The sequence below is a fragment of the Poecile atricapillus genome, chromosome W (assembly GCF_030490865.1).
Source record: "Poecile atricapillus isolate bPoeAtr1 chromosome W, bPoeAtr1.hap1, whole genome shotgun sequence".
Lineage (NCBI taxonomy): Eukaryota > Metazoa > Chordata > Aves > Passeriformes > Paridae > Poecile > Poecile atricapillus.
In genome coordinates, this window is record NC_081288.1 from 95666368 (window position 1) to 95690171 (window position 23804).

General features: G+C 41.9%; 2 protein-coding genes across 3 annotated transcripts in view; one reads left to right on the forward strand and one right to left on the reverse strand.

Moving 5' to 3' along the window:
- Positions 1-23804, forward strand: part of LOC131591632 (transportin-1-like) — a 171627-nt gene that overhangs the window by 68795 nt on the left and 79028 nt on the right. For both annotated transcript variants that reach the window (XM_058862531.1, XM_058862532.1), the window contains one exon: positions 1774-1923. In XM_058862531.1, the coding sequence (XP_058718514.1) occupies positions 1774-1923 (150 nt within the window). The remainder of the gene's footprint in view (positions 1-1773; positions 1924-23804) is intronic.
- The window catches only part of LOC131591643 (keratinocyte proline-rich protein-like), a 223730-nt gene continuing 223099 nt past the window's right edge, over positions 23174-23804 (reverse strand). The window contains exon 4 of the mRNA XM_058862565.1: positions 23174-23283. The gene's annotated coding sequence lies outside the window, so the exon portion shown is untranslated. The remainder of the gene's footprint in view (positions 23284-23804) is intronic.

Below are 23804 nucleotides of genomic sequence, written 5' to 3' on the forward strand. Positions count from 1 at the left end.
CACTTTGAATACTTTATTCCTCCCATACTCTAGCCATGAATTAAAGGAGTCTTTAAACTACTGTCCATCTCCATAGCTGTAACAGAAAGACTTTTCAGCAACAAGCATCTTCTTTTTCTCTCTTTCTTATTTAAACTTAACTCTTTTCTTCACTGTCTTTGGTAGGTTTATGATGTCTTACATGTTAATTGTCTCTCTTTCTCTGTCTGTTCTAAGAAAAAGGAGTAATCTGTTGTTTATCTAGGTAATAAAGGAGTTAAAAGAAGAAAGCTACAAAAGTTCATAGTGTCCGGTTTCAGTCTAGCAACAGACCTTGAAAACTAAACAAAACTGCTAAACTGCTTTTCTCTCCTTCCCCCCCCTCCCTGCGGCCTTGTCCTGGGCCTGGGGGGGGGGGGGGGGGGAAAAGCCAAGACGGAGCTTGTTACCTCTCCAAAGCCGGAAACAAAAAGAGAACGAGACAGCTCTGAGTGTACTTCTTAAGGGAGTGTTTACAAGTTGAATTCACTTTTTAATGGTCAGATCTGCTGTCAATTCTTGAAATGACTGATAATTGGTCAAGAAGAAAAACTCCCATCAGTCACCAGTAGCTTCAACTTCCTCTTTTTTTTCACTCGGTCTTAAAGGTGAAGTTAACCCATGACAATTGTTTAGAAGTTGGTAGGTATTTAAAACCTGTAGTATAGGCTAAGTTACAGAATTCTTTTAAATATATATGCATTGTGTGGATTCCTGGTTTATGAAGTTACTGAATTCTATGTAAGAGCAATGTTTGTAAATCAATATTTATAGTTACAGAGAATAAAAATTAATGCTTCTTTAGGAAGACTGAAATATACTTTTAAATCTTGTTGTAATACTCATGTACAGCATTCTGATTTTGGAACTCATAATCAGTTGATTAAAATTAATTTTAGCAGTAGCCCCTCTTTTAAAAGTGCCATTTTTGTTCAACTATCACCGATTGCACTAGAAAATATTTTTAATGGCCCTCAGTCATCAAGGGTATGATAAGAGTCCTTGTGTTATGATGCACTAAGTTTTAGTTTTAAAATAATTTATATCTGAAAGTTATATCTCCTATTTTTCTTATATTTCTTTGGGGATGTTAATAGTTTTGAAGGCCTAGAATAGACCTGTGTGTAAACTGTAACTCTTGGTGCAAATTAACTTTAAACATCCTTACTTCTTGCCAAAATGAGGGCTTCTGTTCTGGTTTGGGCTGAGGTAGAGTTAATTTTCTTCACAGTGGCTGGTATGGGACTGTTTTGGATTTGTGCTGGAAACAGTGATGATAACACAGGGATGTTTTTGTTACTGCTGAGCAGGGCTTACATGGAGCCAAGGCCTTTTCTGATTCTCACACCACCCCACCGGTGGGTAGCCTGGGGGTGCACAACTGACCAAAGGCTAAAATGCTGATTAAAATTCGCTTTATTGGCTGATTAGGATTGCTGTAAACTTTAAATTTAAATTTTCTTATACTATAAACTAATCCTTTCTATGTAGAACATCCACATTTCACTTTCAGCATGCTTCAGAAGTAATACCAAGTTACTTATGCCCTTGGTTGAAGAACTAAACACGAATCTGCTCACAAGTAAACTCTGAAACTAAAAAACTTTGCTATGTAAATTGATGGTTGTATTTGGAAGGAGAGATAAGGAAATTAATATTTATCACTGTAAGCTTTGATCTTGTTGCATTGTTCTGCAAATCTACTTTATCCTAAGAACTGATAAAAGTTATAAACGCAATTATTTTCTGTTGCAGATGAGCCGACACGTTCCTTGAGTGGTCTCATCTTGAAGAATAATGTAAAAGCACATTTTCACAACTTTCCAAATGGAGTAACTGACTTCATTAAAAGTGAATGTTTGAACAATATTGGTGATTCCTCCCCCTTAATTAGAGCTACTGTAGGTAAGTTTACTCTTATTACTGTATTCTGCACACTGAAAATGTTACTGATATAAGTTAGAGCTGTGCTACTGAGAGTTATTAAGTTCCTAAAACTTTGCTTCTGATAATTGTCACAACTAGACCATGATTTGATTCTGATATTAATCTTCAGTGTGAATATACAAATATATTTTTCCTTCCTGTTCTCTTAAAACTGAATTAGCAATTCAGTTTGTATCTCTTGAAATGTGACTGAACATAAGTTTACTTGAATCTGCTAAAATTCAGCTTGCTGCCAATTTTTATACCTAAAACCAGGAGTAAGGTAAAGGTTCTGACTTCAGAACTATTTCAGCACTCCACTTGCGTTAGCAAAACACTTCTGTTAGCTGATTTTCTCTTTGCTCCTCCATATGCACAGCTCTTCAGGGAATCATCACACCAGATGTTACACACATTAACATGAGTTTATGTTTTTTAAAAAGCTTCTGTCAGAAAACAGTAGATAAAATGTGGTGATCAGAACATCAGCTACAAGTGTTTTTGTTGTATTTTTTTTTATTTCCTAAATCCTGTGGTTTAGTACACCTCTTCCATAACATATTTGTTATTTTTACTTATTTCTAGGTAATGTTGCTTTTTTGTCTGCTCTTTGAGAATATGATTTCCCCCAATTATTACAATTGTAATTTTCCTTGTCCACTCCAAAAACTAGAAAAAAGTTAAATAAATGTATATTTAAGTACAGTGGAAAAAAACAGGGATTGGGTGCAAGTTCAGAAAGGCATTCAGCTTGTATCAGTTGATTTCTGTTATAAAATAATGTCATGGTTTCACCCCTAAGTAACTAAGTACCACACAGATGCCTGCTCACTCCCCCATCTGTCCCCTCAGTGGGGACAAGAATCAGGTTGAGATAAGATCAATTTAATAATTGAAACAAAATAATAATTTCAATTATAAAAATATACAAATAATATTACTAATAATTGTCACGAGAAGGACATAGAGTTACAAAAGCCAAGAGAAACAAATGATGTGCAATACTGTTGCTCACCACCCACTGACTGATGCCCAGCACATCCCTGAGCAGCAATTGGCACCTCATAGCCAACTCCCCCAGTTTATATATTGGACATGATATTCTATGGTGTGGAATATCTCTTTGGCCAGTTCAGATCAGCTGTCCCAGCTATGCTCCCTCCTGATTTCTTTTGTGCAGCTCCTCACTGGCAGAGCATGAGACACTGAAAAGCCCTTGACTCAGGGTAAGGACTGCCCAGCAGCAACCAAAACATCAGTGAGTTATCAGCATTATTCTCATACTGAATCCAAAACACAGCACTGTTCCAGCTACTGAGAAGAAAATTAACTCTCCCAGCAGAAACCAGAACATTTTCCACCCCTAATTCCATACCATTTACATCATTCCAGGTCACACAGTTCCCAGTACCCCATCACCTATCTTTTGATAGATATACACAGATATACTCCCTTAGTCTATGGACTATGGACCCTGTAAGTCTGTTGAGTTCATTCACTTCCAAGTGCTAGGTCCTGCAACTCCATGCAGTGCTACAGGCTTGGGGCAGAGTGGCTGTGTTGCAAAAAAGTGGGACAGCTTCAGACAAAGTTTATTAGAGAAACCCTCTGGTTGAGTCATGAGGTGCAGAAAGGACCACCTTGCTTTCTAAGACTCCTCAGAGAGAGGAGCCTAGGTGCAGCTGGATCCAATCTTAGCCCCAGACTTGGTTAACGGTTTGCATCTAAAGGATTATATAGGTGTAATTGAACCTTTGTACAACCTTGTCCTGCAGGATTAAGGATGACAAACCAGATGTATTTATATAAATATATATGACTTATTATGATAATGATTAGACAAAAATATCTTAATCAGAATTATTTACTGCACAGTATAGGAGCTATAACTACTAGTATAGTATAGTGCACTATTTTGAAGCAATATTAAAGCTAGCAAAAACAATTAAGTAGAGATTGATGTTACCCATACCAGTGATCGTGGGCAAATCTCTTTTTCTCGGCCTCGAGGAGTAACCTTGAGAGGTGTCCCCATTTAAGGGAGGAATCTCCACAGATACAATCCAAGAAGGGGTATGGTAAAAGACCCTGACATTAAAATTTGGGACTGGGCTTTTATAGTATAAAGTGATTGACTGTCAGTCATGTCTCCAGACCAGCTGTGTCAGCTCAGCAGCTTTTGATAAGTTATCAGTAGTATAATTTGTTCCTTTACTCCAGGTATTTTACCAGGTCTACCACATCTTCATCTCACTATCAGGGTGTTTAACTTTGGGATTGAGGAGTAACACTGGTTTCAGCATTGTTCAACACCAAAAGCAGCAGGACTCCCCCTCCTTCATTTATCTCTGATAGCTTTGCAAATATGATGTTGTTCAAGTTGTTTTCTCCATTCCAGGCAGAGTATCCTGCTGCACTTTACCATGTGACTTCAGTCATTCATTATCTCATGAAATGGTAATGCAGGTCTCTCTTGCCTTCATGCTATAAAAGCATCCACTGTATATGTGTACATTATCCTTAAATATGTTGAGGTACATCAGTCTCCTAAGGTTTAGTATTTTAACTTAACTCATGTGGTTTGATAGTATTAGCTATTTTATAATTATATATTACATGTTTACACACAAAGTTATTATCAAAATCAGTTAGAATTTAGCCAGAAATATTAAACAGAGCATAATACAGAGTTAGCTGTTGATTCTGGCAAAAAAAAACCGCACTTATCATTTCAATTTATATACTTCTGGAAGGGTTAGTATCCTTATTTGTTGGATTAGGTCCCACACATATATACAGCGATTACTAATAAAAAACAGATTCCGATTAATAACAATATTACAATAACAGGATGTAACATTAAGTCCAGAATGCCCATTGAGGTTGGAGACCATCTGTGTGAGTTGACACAGGCAGGTGGCCAGAACAACCCCAAAGCAACAGCTGAAATACAAAGAATAAATTTATTTCATTACCTCACTAAGTGGAGGATTCCAAATCAACGCCTGGGTGGAGACACGCAAGCAGGAACATAGCACCATCAGGCTCAGTCCTTCCTAGCGAGTGGTGGGGCTGCTGTTTGCACCCATTTATCAAGGGCCTACACACGCGTAGTTTACCACCATGCTGTGATCTCCTCTGTGCTTTTTATGATCTCTGAGCTTCGATCTTCCATCTCCTAAGACTGGGAGCTCAATCATGTCTGTGAGAGGGTCTCCAAGTCTCTCCAAACACCTACGTTCTCTCTACACAGAGATTCTACTTCTCAAAACAAACAGAGGATAAACGGCAGTAGGCATAATATATGGAGTTTCCCACACTGTTATTCTCCAGGCCTTGGCATTCCCAGCTGCAAGATCCCGTGAGCGAATCTACCATCCTTCTCACCATTCTTCTGCTTTTAACTGTTTCCTCCCAACAGCATCCAAACAAGTTTTCCCACTAGTTATGTTCTCCATCCCTTTTCATTCTCTCTAGGACATGATGTATTTTTTCCACATAATTTGGGACAGTGATTAGTGTTTTCCAACTTTCCTTTTTCAGTTGTTTTACCAGTTTGTGTAGATCAGGATGTTCCAACATCTTTTTGACCAGGGTAATGTCCATTCCATTAGGTGTTGGAGACAAAGTGTCATATAACACAAAGTTGCTGTATATGTTCTAGAACACAGTTTCTTGTAGGGAATAGTTGACATCACATCCTGCTATGTTAAAGTTACAAATACATTGATTGGAGTGGTTAGAAAGCTGGATCATTGTTATTTACTGTTAACACAAGAGGTTCTTAAACATGTTATACATCCTTGTCCTATGTATATCTGGACGGATTCAGGATCATCGTCAGAGTACATTTCAAAGTGACAAATGCATTGTTCTGCTTCTGAACAGATATATTGGGCTTTTTAAGTGTTACTTTAACATATAAGTCCCTGTCATACTCTCACCATAGAAGCATCTACCTCAATTGTTTGCTCTGTGTGATTGTTTTTGAAAGCCTATGTACAGTGTTGCAATGGATAGAGTATGGTTTTGTTGTGATTTAGTTCCAATGGAATGATTTGGTATATGGTATTGTTGTGTTTTAGGAATGGTATTTTCAAATTTAATACTCCTGCTAAAACCACACACTGCTTCCCTCCCCACCAATTTGAGACACAAAAGGCAAAGATCACAGGCTGACATATGAACAATTTACTTGAAACAGCAATGAGATAACAAAACCAACAATAACAGCAACAATATTAATAATGAAAGTGTTATAAATGCAAAGGCAAATTTGGGATAAAATCAAAAAGAGAAATTTATTAATAAACAGCAAAGAATAACAATGAGAGAAAAAAACCACAATAAAAATGGTCAGCGCAGCGCTGGGTGGACAGGGTCTACACCGGAGGTGTAGGGTTCCCAAATCCACGTCTGAGCGCTCTCAAGCTTGGGGTTTTATAGGGATTTTAAGTCCTCAGGCTAAAATTCCAAGCAGGCTCCATTCACCAAGTGTTCTTGATTGTTCGGTGAATGGATTTCCTGGCTTGGAAAAATAGACCTAACCAGTGTCCGGACAGAGTTTCCTCATATGTAAAGAGACTCTGTATGTATTTTAATTTTGGGTTATCAAGGCAGAAGTGGTGTGATCCGGGGTTGGTGCCGATGGAAATCTCGGCAGAGTCTTCCCTTTTGTTTCCAGTGATTGCATCTCCAACACTGGTCTGACAGGTGGGGGATTCAGGACTAGCGACGGATACTTTTTCTGAGGCTCATCTTTGTCGACCTTGATTGTTTCCCAGCAGAGATCTGCAGGGACGTTGGTCAGGTCCGGGGGTGGGTTCCTCCTCCGAGCTAGTCCTTTTGTTTTCTTGATGGCTCTCGTCCTGTCTATTTTCCGAGCTAATGTTCGTTATCTGGGTGTTGGCTGCAATCCTTTGCCTTCGGAGAAAACTCCCGGCCAGGCTTGGAAAAAGGGTTTATGTACATCTTTGGATTTTTATTATTTCAACACATATACATCTTATTTATACCTTTACGAATTTTTATTTACAAATCATTTATTACAGTCCCCCGCCTAATAATTCATCCTATTAAAAATTCGTATTCAATTGCTATTTGGAGAGGAATACTAGTATTCCTCTGTATCTTCTTTATTTTCCTGAGTTAACATGTGTTTGGTTTCGAATTCTTCTAATGCTTTGATTGCATTTCTGCTTTCTTTCTCTTCTTCTAACTTCATTAGTTTAGAAAGAAGTGTGGTTTGTCCTTGCGCTTTTTCTGGGTCTATTGGGAGGGTGGCAATCTGCATTCCTTGTACTACTGAATGTATCAACCTGATCAAACAAGGAATCAAACAAGGTAGGAAAACTACTCCGGCAACCGAACATCCTATAAAGAAGACTAGCTTTTTCCACCACGCCCCCTGTCCAAAAATTTGATCCCACCAGGAAGCCTGTAAAATGGAATTCCACTTTTGGACTGGCACATGTGCCACCTTTTTTATTTCAGCAGCTAATCCCTTTATAGTTTCCCCATAGTCATCAATCTCCATGCAACACTCGGACTCATTATATCTCCCGCACACTCCTCCCTCCTCAGCTAGCAAATAGTCGAGAGCTAATCTATTTTGGTAGACAAAAGCTCTCATCTGTGAATGCTGTTTCGCTAGGAGTTCTAGGGCTTCTGAAGTGTGGTTTGAGACTACCTCTACTACAGCTTGTAACCTAATAAGCCGATTGAGGAGATAAATGGGGGTTCGGTAACCCCAGCTGCCGTCATTTGCCCAGGTAGCGGGCCCATAATACTGAATGATTCGTTCGGCAGGCCACTCCTCCTCTTTCCACTTTTGGTTACCTCCAGCCATCGGTAGTTCTCGTTTCAAGTCCCTCTTTTGCCGGGCCAATGTTTCAAAGAGGGGAGCACCTAAAGACTTACTTTCGTCTTTAGGTAATGTAAAGAAAAACGGCCGAATTATCCCAAGTGTGCAAGACCCTTTTCATCTCCTTGGCAATTCACTGTATGCTTTCTTTCCGCATACCCAGTAAATCCCGTCCGGTGCCTCCCAACCTTTGTTTGATTTTGCCGGATCCTCCCAATAGTCCCTCAGGCCTACAAATGCATGGAAGGGATTTGCCCCCTGGACTTTATTCCAGCAAAGCCCAATTATGTCTACCCATTCACAGTTATTTTCCCGAGAGTAGCTCCAATAACCCTCGGGTGGTTCTGGTTGCCAGGCCTTCGTTTTTTTATCTGAATTTACCGTGAGAGTGTTTACACACGGGGTGTATCCTACTAAATCGGTAAATTCTTTTCCCTCCCGGCTAATGCAAAATGTTCCAATTATTCTTTCGTCAATTACCCAACCCTCGGGTCTCCGTGTTGTTTTAGATAATTTTAATCCAGTCCATTTTAGTAATTGTTCCGGGGTCAATCCTTCTCCCTTCCATGGCCATCTTTCGGCCGATTTCAGACCACCACATATCCAACAATTGGACAAGCCTAATTCTGTGGCAATTTCTTGCATTAGATCTATAAATAGGTTTTGATTGGGGCTGGGCAAATTCCAGCTGTTGTACTGTTTTTCTAACTGCTCGTATCGCTCGCTGAGGGAACTTAGCCTTTCCTGTTCCAATCTCCTTTTCTTGGTTTCCATTTCTCGTTTCTTTAATTCCAGGGTCAGTTGTTTTATTTTACTCTCTGGGTCTAACCCTTCACTGTCTTTCGAGAAACAGAACACTTGATCAAATTGCAGGCACACTCGATCATCATTATTCTCTAGCAAGTCTAAAATTATAGCTTCGTTATTAAATGACATTTTAGTTTCGTGTTTTAAGTTTCTTCCCTCCCAATACATTTTTCCACCCATGGTGCACGGCTTTAAGTTTGCTTTATTGTAGCAAATAGGGTTAACTCGGTGATATGCTAAAAAAGTGGATTGTCTCCTTCCCACAATCCAGACAGTCTTGTTACACTGTCCGCAGACCGAAATTGGGGGAACCCCCTTTAATTCTCTTTTGGTTCGGAGGTGATTTATTTGACTCTTTTGTTCCCCCGAGTTCCGAATTCGTTTTTCCGTAATACTTGCTCCTGGGTTGGAACACCAAATCTTTCCCCTTAATTTGCACAAATTTAGTTGGGTATCATTTAACCAGCATACCCCTGCGTGCAGTTCTGGAGGACAAACGGTTAACGGCTCGGTTTTTGTGGCAGCTTGACACTGCTCACACTTCCCCGTGGGGTTCACCCCCGGGGGCACCTCAGGGTTCATCCCCTTGGTCAAGCACATGGCTAGGCTCAGGAACATCAGGATTCCCCACCACTTCATCCCTCTGCCTTGCCCTTCGCCCGTATATAAGCATACGGCGGGGTAAGCCATCTTCTCGGCAGCAGGGACTGTCTTCAGGGGCCCTTGAAGTCCTGATGGCAAACCTCCGCTTAAAGGTCGCCCACCGAGACGCTTTAACCGTGTCAAATCTGCACGGTACCTTTATTGTTCGCCGGCACTCGACTACCAAGGGTTCTGCCTTGCAATCAAGCTGACCCCTCAATCTGTTTCGATAAAACAGGAACCACTCAGGAGAGTCAAGTTCCAGCAGGCCCGTCCGGGTAGCAAGTATTAGGAACCGATCGGTCTGTTCTAATTCTTTTTCAAAACATTTAGTACATAAACCCCTTGGTTTACGCCCTCTCAAACAGTGAGTTACCCAAATTTGCTTACAATAAGCACATTTGAAGTGAATAAAAGGAAAGCAATAACAATTAAAATTTATACAACTTATCCGATCTTCACTCATTTGTGTTGCCGTCGAAGTTTGATCTTCAAATCTCCTGGAGGGGTAGTAACTTTCCACTCTGATGAATTGTAGTTTGTAACTTTCTTCACTCGAGAGGAGTGTGTCTAGCCTTTCTCTGCAGTCCGAACCGCTGTATCTGTGGTCAGGAGGACGAGGAACGGGCCTTCCCAGTGAGGGCTCAGGGGAAGCTCTTTCCACACTTTGATCAGGACTTTATCTCCTGGTCGAATTTGATGAATGGGAAATCCGAGAGGGGTACTTTGAGGAATCAATCCTCTTCTCCTCAGTTCCTGCAAGTTTTTATTTATAGAAATGAGATATGGTTGCAGTTGCACATCCTCAATTTGGGGATGTGCCACTGGCATTCCATGTTTATATGGCATTCCATATAGCATTTCAAATGGGGACAAGCCAGTTTCAGAATGTGGCATGGTTCTAATATTCAACAGTGCCAAGGGGAGACATTTGGTCCAGGACATTTTTGTTTCAATTATTAGTTTGGACAGTTGCGATTTTAAAGTCTGATTCATCCTTTCCACTTGTCCCAAGCTCTGAGGATGCCAGGGAGTGTGATATTGCCATCTTATCCCTAATGCTTCCGATAATTGTTTAATAATTTTTGAAGTGAAATGAGTGCCTTGATCCGAATCAATATGATCCACTATCCCATATCTTGGAATTATTTCCTCAAGTAGAATTTTAGATACTGTTTGGGCTGTCGCTTTTGCTCTGGGAAAAGCTTCTACCCAATGTGTCAGTTTATCCACTATTACTAATAAAAATTTATTTCTACCAATTTTTGGTAATTCGGTGAAATCCACTTGAATTCTTTCAAACGGTCGGTACGAGAGGGGCCGACCTCCCCAGTTTGATTGTTTAAAATTTGATCGATTCACTTTTTGGCATATCACACATCCCTGCACCTCTTGTTTTGCAAGCTCGAAGATTCCTTTACACCCAAAGAACTTTAAAAATTGTTCGGCCAATGCCCTGGTCCCCCAATGCGTCTGTTCATGTAACCTTTTGAGTATTCCCTTTGCTATTCCCTTTGGGACTAGCTCCCTCCCATCTGGTAACCACCATTTTCCTTCTTTCAGGTAGCCTCCTACCTTTTTGAAATCTTCCAGCTCCTTCTCCGACGGAAGCAAGGAGACTTCTGGTGGTTCCCTCGGGACTATCTCAGGAATACTTACCGTCAACAAAGCCGCTCGTTTAGCTTCTTTGTCTGCTAGATTGTTCCCCCTTGTGTGGAATTGCCACCCCGTTTGGTGTCCCCTTACATGAACAACCGATATCTCTTGTGGCTCTCTGACTGCTTCTAAAATTTGCCTGATTATTTCTTCGTGTATTAAATCTTTTCCTTTCGTGTTAATCAACCCCCTCTCTTCCCAAATTTTTCCAAAAGTATGCACTACTCCAAATGCATACCTTGAGTCGGTGTAAATGGTTCCTCTTTTCCCTTTCAAGCCCTGAAGTGCCCTTAGGAGAGCAAACAGCTCGCAAGCCTGTGCCGACCAACTTGCTTTCAGCGGACCCGATTCTATGGTTTGTCCTGTTATGCCATTTATAATGGCATATCCTGATTTTCGTTTTCCTTCCACCATTCTCGAGGAGCCATCAATGAACCATTTTTCTCCTCCTTCTAATTCCTGATCCTCCAGGTCAGGCCTCACCTTCGTTTGCAGTTCTACTGTCTCAATGCAATTATGAAGCAGCTCACCTGTTGGTTCTCCAAACAAAAATTGCGCTGGATTTTGCGCAGCAGTTGTTTTTAGTTCCAAGTCTGGTGAGCTGATTAACATGGCTTCGTACTTCAGAAGCCTTGAATCAGTTAACCATTTTTCTGCTTTCTGTTGTAAGATATTCCTTACATCATGTGGGGTGAAAACTATCAAAGGAGCTCCAAAAGTTACCTTTTTAGCTTCTCCAACCAGCAAGGCTACTGCCACAATTGCCTGCAGGCAAGTAGGCCAGCCTCGACTGACTGGATCTAGAATTTTTGACAAAAATCCTATAGGCTTTTTCTTTCCTGCCCATTCCTGGGTCAGAACTCCCTGTGCTGTTTGTCCGCTTACGTCCACAAACAGCTGAAACTCTTTATTTGTGTCAGGTAAGGTTAGTACCGGAGCGGTTATGAGGGCATTCTTTAATTCTTGAAATTTAGTTTCATCTTGCATTGTCCATTTCAATCTGTCAGTGTTTAATCTTTCATACAGAAATTTTACCTTCTCACTGAATCCTTCAATCCACTGTCTGCAATATCCCAGGAGCCCTAAAAATTGTCTAATCTGTCTTTTTGTTTTTGGGGCAGGGAGCACGAGAATTCCCGCCACTCTTTCAGGGTCTAATTTCTTTTTCCCCTGAGATATCCAATGTCCAAGATATTTTACCTCGGGCTCTGTGAATTGCAGCTTGGATTTTGATACCTTCAATCCTTTCTGTCCCAGAAAATTCAATAAAGAAATCGTACTCTTTTTCACCTTCTCTTCCAATGCCCCAGCAATCAATAAATCATCTACATATTGCAATAATTTTGTCCCCTCCTCTGGAATAAATTCGGTGAGTAGCTGCTCCAGAGCCTGTCCAAACAGGTTTGGAGATTCTACAAACCCCTGAGGGAGGACAGTCCACCTTAGTTGTTGCTTTCTGTTGGTGTCTGGATCTTCCCACTGGAAGGCAAAGAAGTTCCTGCTCTTTTCATCTAAAGGGCAGGTCCAGAAAGCGTCTTTCAAATCGATTACACTATACCATACATCCTCCGGTGAGAGTCTGTTTAATAAAGTATAAGGATTTGCCACCACCGGAAACCTGGTTCGGGTTCTAGCATTTACTGCTCTAAGATCCTGAATTAGTCGGAAGCTCCCATCCGCTTTCTTTACTGCCAGGATGGGGGTGTTATGTTGGGACATGCAGGGTTCGAGGGTACCCCCTCTGAGGAGGTCATCGATTACTAATTTCAAACCCCTTCTCCCTTCTATCGGGATGGGATATTGCTTGATCCTTATCAGATCCTCTGGGGTTTCTATTTCAATTTTGATGGGAGTAATATTTAACTTCCCCACCTCCCCTTTCGAATGCCACACTCTGGGATCAATTTCCCTTTCATCTTTTGGAGTCAAATGGAATATCTTTATTACCAATTCGGAGTTCTTCACAACAATATTTATACCTAATGCAACAATCATATCTCTTCCCAATAAATTGTAATCAGCTTCTTCTACTAACAATAAATTTCCTAAGCATATTTTATTTTGAGATTCAATTTCCACATCCTTGATTACAGAGACCTTGAAGGGATCTCCCTTAGCACCAATTACAACTATTTTTTCTTTACTTGCCACACATCCCCTGGGTAATTTCTGCAGGGTGCTTCTTTCAGTTCCCGTGTCAACCAAGAATTCTATTTCTTGGCGATGGGGACCCACTCTTAATTTTATCAAGGGCTCTTTTGCTGTTACCGTCCCCACCTGAAAAAGCCCAAGACTCCCCTAGTCTTCTTGAAATACCTTTTCATCTTTTAATTTTTGTCGACAGTTCCGTTGAATGTGTCCTACTTTCTTACAGTAAAAACACTCTGGAGGATCCTTTCGTGGAGCGGAACCGTCTTTTTGAGACTCTTGCGGCTTTTTCGGCGCTGTTTTAAACTTGCCTTGTGCCTGTTCTTGTTTTTGGGTCTCCTTTACTGCGGCCACTAATATTTTGGCCTGGAGTTTCTGTTTCTCATCCTCTCTCCTCATGTAAATCTTTTGAGCTTCCCTCAGAAGGTCTTGGAGACTTTTCTCCTGCCACCCATCAATCTTTTCTAATTTCCTTCGGATATCCTCCCATGATTTTGCCACAAATTGGGTTTTGAGCAAGACTTCCCCCACCGGAGAGCTAGGATCAGTCCCAGAGTAAATCTGCAGACTTCGTCGCAATCTCTCCAACCATTCGGTGGGTGATTCTTCCTTTCCCTGGCATTCCCCGAATACCTTACTGATATTTTGACCTCGGGGAACCGCCTCCCTTATTCCTTGCACAATGATATTTCTTAAATCAATCATACTTCTCCTACCTTCCTCCGTTTGGGCGTTCCAGCTCGGGCTTACGCTAGGCCATTTCTGATCGCCTGGCGTCCCCTGCGGGTTTCGCCGCTCCCAGTCTCTGATACCAGCTTGTTTAATCATTTCTCTCTCCTCTTGACTAAACAGTGATCTCAGGATGGCCATGAGATCCTCATATGTATAAATGCTACTACCTAAAAACTCATCCGATCTCTCAGCCACTCGAAACGGATCATCTAGCAATCGCCCCATCTCTTTCTTAAACGCTCGCACATCCCCTGAGTTAAGGGGTACATTCACGAACCCAATTACTCCAGGGGCAGTTGGCACTTCCCTGAGAGGGAACATTCTGTGCCTATTCTCATTTTCTTCCCACTCCTCACTCATCAGCTTAGATTTAAAACGAGTCCTACTCGCAGGAGGGGAACTGGGGTTTTTGAGGGTTTGTTCTTTTATTATTGATGTACAGTCTGTTGCCACCAGGTTACCGTGAGGGATTCCCTCTGCTAAATTCGAGGGACCTGGCTGCGGCAGTCGGACGGGCAATTGTGGATAGGGTGATCCCCGACCTTGCACCACCATAGACTCTGGAGAGGCGGCGGCGGCTGAGGTTCCCACAGGAGGGGACAAAGGGGGGGCCACCGGAACCACTGCTTCTGCCGGCTCCCCTGTTCGCGATGCGTGTGCTTCACCCGGTTGCCCTGGGGAACCCGTGGGTGCTGATGGCACGACTTGATCCACCGCAGAAGGTTCTGCCGGCCCGTGGTATGGAGGGGGTAAATGAGCAAGGGGTTCCCAGGTTTCTGTCTTTGTTCCACCTTTTAGCTTCATTGGGAATAGCCCTACTCTGGCCGTTAGCCAGAGCTTGGCATATTCCTTCTCCTCGGAGTCCGAGGGAACCTTACTCTCCACATAAGAGAGTAATTCGTTACATGTCCACCTTTCAAATGTTCCTAATATCGGCCAAGTGAGATGGGTTCTCAGTTCCTGCCCACCCCAAACTTCAGCACAATAATAGATCATTTTTGCTTTGGATTTCTTTTTCCTTTCGGGGCAATTTTCCCAATATTTCAACATCCATCCCAAAGGACTTTCTGGTGGGATGTCTAACAACTCCTTCGCTTTTTCAGAAGGACTCCTTTCCTCACCTTTCTTTTGTGATTTACTTTTTCTCTGTCCCATATTTTAAACAAAAATCTTACCTATCCTGCGTTGTGTTCATTCCGCTTTTCTTTACCCAGGAAAATCAAAGACCGTCAATACTCACCTCTCGGTTAGCTGCACCGGGGTCCTCTGTCTCAATTTTCCTCCGGACCTTCTCTTAGGTCCTTGTGGCTGAAAGGGTTTACTAATTCCCGAGCTCAACTGGACGTCCTCTTCCCCTTTCAGCCCCTTGTGATTGGTCCCCCAGGACTCCCTTTAGTCCCAGGCTTTACAAACGTGAAGAGAGAGTCTTTTTCACACCGACTCGCTTCCTCCGTGGCCGGCCAATTCCCTCGCGAGAGGATGGAAACGCGGCTTTGGAGTCCGCTCTCGCTCCGTGATTAGATCACGTCTCACACACGCTTGCCCAATCACCCGCTCAACCTCACAATACTTACAGCAATTTTCTTGCGAGGATGTCTTTGTGCACTGTCGACTTTTTATGAGCTACCAAGCTGCAGCTTTTCTCGAAGGCTCCGTGCCTTCCCGAGCTCCTCTGGATCCGTTTTCTCTTTTATAGTGGTTTTTACCCCAGCCTAAATTTGGTTCGGTTGTCGGAGCGAACTGCGGAGTCTCTCGGCTCCCCAGGCCGCCGAAATCAGCGGGGGTACCCGACCTGGATAGCGAGGTTCTCCCACAGTTTTCCCAATCCGAGTCACGGCACCAATCTGTTATAAATGCAAAGGCAAATTTGGGATAAAATCAAAAAGAGAAATTTATTAATAAACAGCAAAGAATAACAATGAGAGAAAAAAACCACAATAAAAATGGTCAGCGCAGCGCTGGGTGGACAGGGTCTACACCGGAGGTGTAGGGTTCCCAAATCCACGTCTGAGCGCTCTCAAGCTTGGGGTTTTATAGGGATTTTAAGTCCTCAGGCTAAAATTCCAAGCAGGCTCCATTCACCAAGTGTTCTTGATTGTTCGGTGAATGGATTTCCTGGCTTGGAAAAATAGACCTAACCAGTGTCCGGACAGAGTTTCCTCATATGTAAAGAGACTCTGTATGTATTTCAATTTGGGTTATCAAGGCAGAAGTGGTGTGATCCGGGGTTGGTGCCGATGGAAATCTCGGCAGAGTCTTCCCTTTTGTTTCCAGTGATTGCATCTCCAACACTGGTCTGACAGGTGGGGGATTCAGGACTAGCGACGGATACTTTTTCTGAGGCTCATCTTTGTCGACCTTGATTGTTTCCCAGCAGAGATCTGCAGGGACGTTGGTCAGGTCCGGGGGTGGGTTCCTCCTCCGAGCTAGTCCTTTTGTTTTCTTGATGGCTCTCGTCCTGTCTATTTTCCGAGCTAATGTTCGTTATCTGGGTGTTGGCTGCAATCCTTTGCCTTCGGAGAAAACTCCCGGCCAGGCTTGGAAAAAGGGTTTATGTACATCTTTGGATTTTTATTATTTCAACACATATACATCTTATTTATACCTTTACGAATTTTTATTTACAAATAATTTATTACAAAAGGTATAAGAAAAATAAATTATTTACATGGAAAGCCCCCGACAATAAACAAAACTGGACCACTCCACCCACTATGTTTTCTCAACCCCTCTGAAGCAAATCTTTTCCTCCCCTCCCCTAGCAATGACCAGGGGTGGTATACAATAACCTCTGACTAATAGCCACTCCCCCTCCCTGCTACTGCAAAAAATTAACCTTGTCCTGGCCAGAACTAGGCTAGGTATACACTAAAACATTTCTTATTGTCCATAAAAAAGCTGTGGCCTTATTAGCGACTGGGTCGTAGGAACATTTGATTGAAGACAACCAGGATTGAAATTCTCTCTGAAATTTAGTTACATTGTCCCAAATTACCTTTCAAATTTCAATAAGTAAAAATCCATTTCCTCATTCTCTAATTATTGCAGCATTGGTAGTTTGTAGCCATAAGTGAACTTGGATACAGCTTAGTGCCAGACACATTACATTGAGTAATTCCTGAAGCATCAGCCAGTAATTCATGATTAACATTTTGATATTTTTCTGTCCCAAAAAAGAGAGTTGAAGCAAACCACTGAGTGTTTCCTAAAGCAGATAAGAAGGACTCTAAAGATTGCTCTATAGTATTCAAATCACTAATGGTTTTACCTAATTTATTAGTCAGGGTTTCTAATCAATGGTGTTCAATACCCCCATCCCAGTTCAAAATATACCAGATACATCCCTCCTAAAACAAGTTAATGTCCTCTTGTTCAGCCTGGCATAGCATCCAAGAGAAGAGGTATGTATAAAAGGTGTGAAAAACAAGGTTCACATATTTTTTTTATAGAATTTAAAAGTTGAATAAAAAGACAATAAGGAGATAAAAATAAAGTATACAGATACGGTCGGGTGTCTCTGCATTCAGCCAAGAGATCACACCTTACTAACAAAGGATTGTCCCTTAAAAACAGAACCCTACTACATATCCATAAATTCTCATACATATTCAGACATTCTTCTTAGGATTTTTGGTGTTCTTCTGTTTAGTTTTCTCTTGCCCCCTTCCCAATAGATCAATCTTCTTGGTGCCACCGAGATTTACATTCCCTGATAACAGAAATGCAATAAATTCCTCTCCCAGAGCTCTGGTCACTGCTGTCCTCATCTGGACAAGATAATCTAAGAATGGGAGGGGGTCTCCAACCATCTCCTCTAGTCCCTGGGTTATACAAACAAAAGTAGTCTCCGCTCCAATACCATGCCATAGCTCAACACATATGTATATTATACTACCATCTCTAAGCTTCATCAACAACAGAAATAGAAGGAACCACACTAATACAACAAAGTTTTCTAACCTTATACATATAACATTCATTCCAATATTTGCAAAAAGCCAACAATATAATATGTATCTATAACAAAGGCAAACACTTTGGTCTGATAGCTGTAACATCAGTTTGCATGGACATTTCTATTTTTTTTAAAGACCTGTCTTGGTTTAAGACAATTTAAGGGGGCAAACACTCCAAAATTAGTTACTTCCCATTTATTTTTAACCAATCCCTTTCCACCAATAAGGAGAAATGAATACAAGTAGATATAAATGAAAAAAATAACAGTTTACTAAAAAATTAAACAGCAACAGGCAAAAAATAACAGTAAATAATCACTAGATACAAAATTGATAATTCTCAGACTCCCCGGGATCAAAGAGAAACAAAATGGTGGAGAAACCCCTCCCCCAAAATGGCACCTTCCAGTGATGACCCCGTGGCTTGAAAGACAAAGGGAAAATGGCAGACAAACTTTGCTCGTCTCAATTTTACCCCTGGAACAAAAAACTGGGATGAGGAGCTTACAAAGCAGTTCTGGCGGCACATGGGAATTGCTGGCATTGTTTGGGGAGCTCCAGCCCTGCGATGTCCGCCTCCTCTGCTTCCTTTCAGCAGCTGTGTTGGTGTGTGTGTGTGACATCAGTGCTGCTGCTTGCTGCCTCCTGCCGCCCACTGGACTCAGCCTGGGTCAGTGCTGCTGTCTCCAAGCTGTTGGCGTTTTGCAGGGGGATAAGAAACGGTCTCTGCAAGCACCAGAAACTGCACCCCCCCCCCCCGCCCAAGCCCGACTGGCTCTGGCTCCGCACTGCCGACAGGTGTTGCGAAGTTCACTCTGAAACAGTTTTAATTGCTAAATGTAGCTTCTCAGGTTGCTACATTTGCCAGTCTAGAGACCAGCCCTAAGCAACCCCCTCCAGAGGCCAGAGAGAAACAAAGGAAAACCAAAGAGGAGCTCCGCCCGAACTGCCTCAATTCTCTCCCTGCAAGAAGGAAAGGAAAAGAGCCAGAACCAAGAGGCAAGGGAGCTCCTGCTTGAGTGCCCCAAACTTAATAAGATCAGTACTCCCCCGGCCCCCAGGTTTCATTTCCAGCCATGTTGCTGTGTCTTAAAGAAACACTAACAATTTTGGGCACAGATAGATATGGAATACAATCATTTTGGGTTACCCAGTACAAGACCAAGAAGGATTAGACAATATTTGTTGTCCTACCAATTTAACTACATAGGGCCCGACCAGTGAGATGTTTGGGGTCAGTTTTACAGGCTTTTTGATAATTTTGGTGGCATTTGTGGGAAGAATGCTAGGCACCCTTGTACACTCCAGGATATACTCAGCTTCTATGTCATAATGAATTAAAACTTTTCCTGTTTCACTTTGCAGTCCTTTAGATTTGGGGTGAGACAAATTGGTAATGTTCCATGTTTTGTGTTTCTGTTTTGGCTTAGTCTTTAGTAGACTTTCAAAGGACTTCTACTAATGCATGATACCACCATCTATCAGTTGTAGGGGGACCCTTGTAGACAGATACATACTGGCCCATGGAATCTGTCTTGTTCACAAGTTCATGCTTAGGCAGGCCTCCAAGTGTGTTGGAGGATATTGGTATCTACTGTAACACACATCTTCCTGGTCAATGGCCAACCTCTACTTTGTTATGCAAAACATAAAACCTCTGGTATGCCCCAGTTTACAGTGTAACCACTCACCCAATCAATACCAATGTTGTGGATCTTCCAAGTGATCAAATTTTATCTTTCTAAATTTTGCCATATGATCCACCTTGGTGTTTCAATTGGTCTATAAGGCTTGAGTATTGGCATGAGCTTTGAACTATCCTTTGTGGGTTGGTTGGGATTGAGTCTGTAACAAGAATCGTATCCAATCTTCCTTCTGCCAAACCTCCTTTCCATTTACCTGCCAACCTAGTGCTTCCCATTGACACTGGCACTGTGTGGCATTAACCCAAACATATATTGTCCTTTCTCATTTACTGCAAGCAGTTTAGCCTTTAATTCTCCCACCTGTGCATTTCTCATTCCTTCTTTTACTTCCATTCCTGTCTGAAAGTTTAGAGCAACTGCTCTGTACTTCCATTTGCCATCGATCCGTTTCGCTGAGGCATCGGTGAAACAGGTATCTAACTTAAGAGTCTGAAGTTAATGGGAGAGCATCCTGTATAGGACTAGGCTTATATGGCTGTTGCAAAGACAGCATATCTGGGGTCACAGGTATCTGCAATTTTGTAGGTTTTGTTGGCCCTTTAGTTATAGCCATCTGATCTGTGAGTCCTGAGAAATATGCATACTGTCAGGTAAATTAATCCACAAACACTAGAGGTTTATGTCCAAAAAGGAGACAGAGGAGTCCTTCTTCTTTATTCGAATAAAGGGAGAGGCCATGGGGCATTCCCCTGGGGTCTCTCAAATTTTTGGAGGACGCAGCCTCCTTTTTATCCTAATTCCCAGCCGCATGTCCCTTCTCTCTTTCCCCATAGGCTGAGGTACTTGAGAGGTACAGGCTTCCAGGAATGCCTGATACCTGCAATACCTTTCCCCCCCACCATGCATAATCCCTTCTTAATTCTTAACTTTTGTGGAATTCATGGTACTCTTTCAGTGCCTCTTTGATCTTTTAGTGGAATCCATCCCATTGTTTCTGTTGTCTCTCACTGATAGCTGCATCTTATCAGCAGACCCACCGCTTGTTTGTAAAGACAAACCCGTCATTCCTCTCAATCCCTCCTTAATTTTTGTTTTTTGTATAATACCATTAGGCAGAGCACTGCTCTTTTCAATACTGGCTAACAGGTTAAAAGGTCCTTGGATTTGCACAAGTTGATGCTATTGAATTTTCTCTACCTGTTTGAGGGCTTGGGTCAGAGACAATTATCCCCTTTCCCAGTCAGCATACCTCTTTTCAGTATCTTTTAATGCTGTGAAACTGAACCCTTTTGGTTATTTGGGTCCATGAGGGCCTTTCTGGAACATATTACTTCCAAGTCCATGTTCAGCAAAACCCCATTCAACTGTTATAGGGTCACTGGGATAAACTGGTCCAAGTAATTGATATGTTTTTAACTCTTCTATTAGTGTTTGCAAAACCTGTTTGTGACTATCAAACCACTCCTGTAGTCTGGTTTTTCCTCATTACTGAGTACAATGGCCTCACTATTATAGAAAATCCAGGAATATGTTTTTTCCAATATCCTAAAGTACCCATGATCTTTTGAAGTTCCTTTTTAGTAGTTGGGGTGGGTTTAGCATCCAATTTTGTAATGGTTTTCTCTGGGATTACAGCTTGACCAGAAATCCACCAGGTTCCCAGGGATTTTACCTCCTTAGAGGGGCCTTGACATTTAGTAGAAAGCACTTCTATCCCCTCATCATTTCATTTATTCCATATATCCTGTGCTGTTGTTCTTATCAACCTTCCCCTTCACCCCCTATCAGCACATCATCGATGTATTGATAAATTTGTACCCCTCCCAGGATTTCTATTTGTTGAAGGTAGTAATCTAGAGCATTGTGTGCTGTTGTGGGTGAATACTTATAGCCTTGGGGTAGGCAATTAAAGGTATATTATGTCCCCTCCCAAGTAAATGCAAATTTGGGCTTTTATTCTTCCTGAAGTGGAACCATGAAGAACATGTCTTTTACATCTAAAACTGCCATACATTTATGTGCAGCTACTTGCAGGGTAGTAGTGAGACTAGCAATGTTTGGGATGGCTGCAGGAAATGGTCCTGTTTTGGCATTCAGCCACCAATAATCAGTAGTTAATCACCAGCTCCCATTTCCTCACTGGTCTAACGGGAGAATTGTATGGGGAGTGTGTCCTAAATAAAATACCCCTGCATTCTATATCCCTAATTACTTCATTTATCCCTTCTCTGGCTGCAGGGGAAACAGGGTACTGTTTGATATTGGTTGCAGTAGAAACAGGTAAAACTGGAAAGATTTTTAATAGATTAATTTTCCTATTTTCTCCAGAAAATTTACTATTTGGAGTTTTTGCAGGCCTGAATAACCAAACATTCACATTGGGCAGTTGCCAAACTTTTCCTTTAAGAATTTCGTATCCTAAAATATTTTCTTTATGGTCTGCAATTGCAAATGTGTGTGAGGTCATTAATTTTCCCCAGGTAGCCATAAACATAACTTAGCAGTATAACATATAATACTTTGTCCATTAAATCCTGTTAGATGGACCCTTTTTCTTTTAAAACTTTATTTTTTTTTCAGCATCTGTGGAGGTGATTAGACATATTTGGGCTCCTATATCAATTAGAAAATTTAAAGTTTGTTTTCTAGGTCCTACTGGTAAGTAGATATGGGGCCCATCCTTACCAGACCATTGATAGGTTGTACTGGACCACTGATGAGGCCCAAGTGTTTTTTCCCTTTTGTGTTTCTGTTGTCTCAAAAGGGTTGGGGGGGGTGGGGGGTGGTTTTCCTCTGGAAGGTTTCTGCTGTTACTGCAGTGGTTTGTCCCCTCAGAGCTGCATGGGAAATACCTAAAGTCACTGCCATCCACAACTCATTTCACTCTTCCCAGAAGTGAACAGGTGTTTTTGATCTTTCTATTATCTTGTGTGGGGGTATGTTCACATTTCAGTTATTGGGCTCCTAGTGGTTCAGTTGTTTCATTGGAGCTGGGGAAGGGTCTGGAGCACAAGTCTGATGAGGAGAAGCTGAGGGAGCTTGGGATCTCAGCCTAGAAAAAAAGGAGACTGAGGGGGGACCTTATTGCTCTCTACAACTACCTGAAAGAAGGTTGTAGCCAGGTGGGGGTCAGTCTCTTCTCATAGGTAACAAGTGACAGGATGAGAGGAAATGGCCGCAAGTTGTTCTAGGGGAGGTTTAGATTGGATATTAAGAAACATTTTTTCACGGAAATGGTTGTAAAGCATTGGAACGGGCTGCCCAGACAAGCGATGGAGTCACCATCCCTGGAAGCGTTCAAAAAATATGTTAATATGGCACTTTAGGACATGGTTTAGTGGTGAACATGGTGGTGGTGCTGGGTTAACAGTTGGAGTTGATGATCTTTAATATCATCTTTTCCAACCTTAACAATTCTGTGATTTAGTCCATGACCTTGGGCTCTATCTGACTTAACAGTCTTTGAGGTAGGAAAGATCATGTGTGCTGTTGGATTGTTGTATCTTTAAGCCAGTTCTGTTCCCACCACTGCTGTGCTCATTCAGTTTTCTCAAAGTTCATTCCTCATTAATGTGGTGATTGAAGGGAAGTTGGGTTCATATAAAATTTTGAGTGGTGAAGATCTATGCTGTGACATGCCCAATGTGGTGATGCACATGTGTTGCCGCTGAAGATGAATAGATCACACGGACACAGGTCGAGGTGTGGTGAAGGAAAGAGAGAAGTTTATTTTTCCCTCCAGGATTTATAGGTTTCTGACCACGGCCAGAGATTGGATGGTCAGGATAACACTTTCTCACAGCACTGGCCATGAGAGATGTCCATCACAAGACGTGTAACAGAAAGAATGTACACATATCTATGTTTACAGTTACTGTCCTGGGAAAGTCTTTAGAAAACTATGTTAGCAAGCTCAGAAGCTGAGTTTTCAGGGCGACACACATGCAGCTGCCACAGAGGCGATAATACAGTGTTATACAGCAATTAACATCATAGAATTTAATTAATTGGCTATTCTCATCCAAAATCAAATCCTCTTTGAGTCACTGTTATGATCCCACTCCTGAAATAATGTTAGGGTCTGGTTATTAAGAGGCCTTTGCCCGAATTTAGGTGCAAATGAGACCGTATGCCAAAGTCAATAGTACAGATTTTATTTAACAGTAAATGTGAGGTAGAGAAAGAAAGAGGAGGGGAGAGAGAGAGAGACAGATTAAGTAGAAAGTCACCACAACATGGGCCCCTGAAGCATCCCACTGGCCCTCCTTCTTCTGGTCTTCTCAGAGGTGAGGCTCCCCTGAGTGTTCTTCTGGAGGTACCACTTTTATACAGTACAAGTCCAGGGTATCCACAAGGTGTATGTGGCGTTCCCACAACTTGGGATGGCATGTGTGTAATCAATTGCTTCCT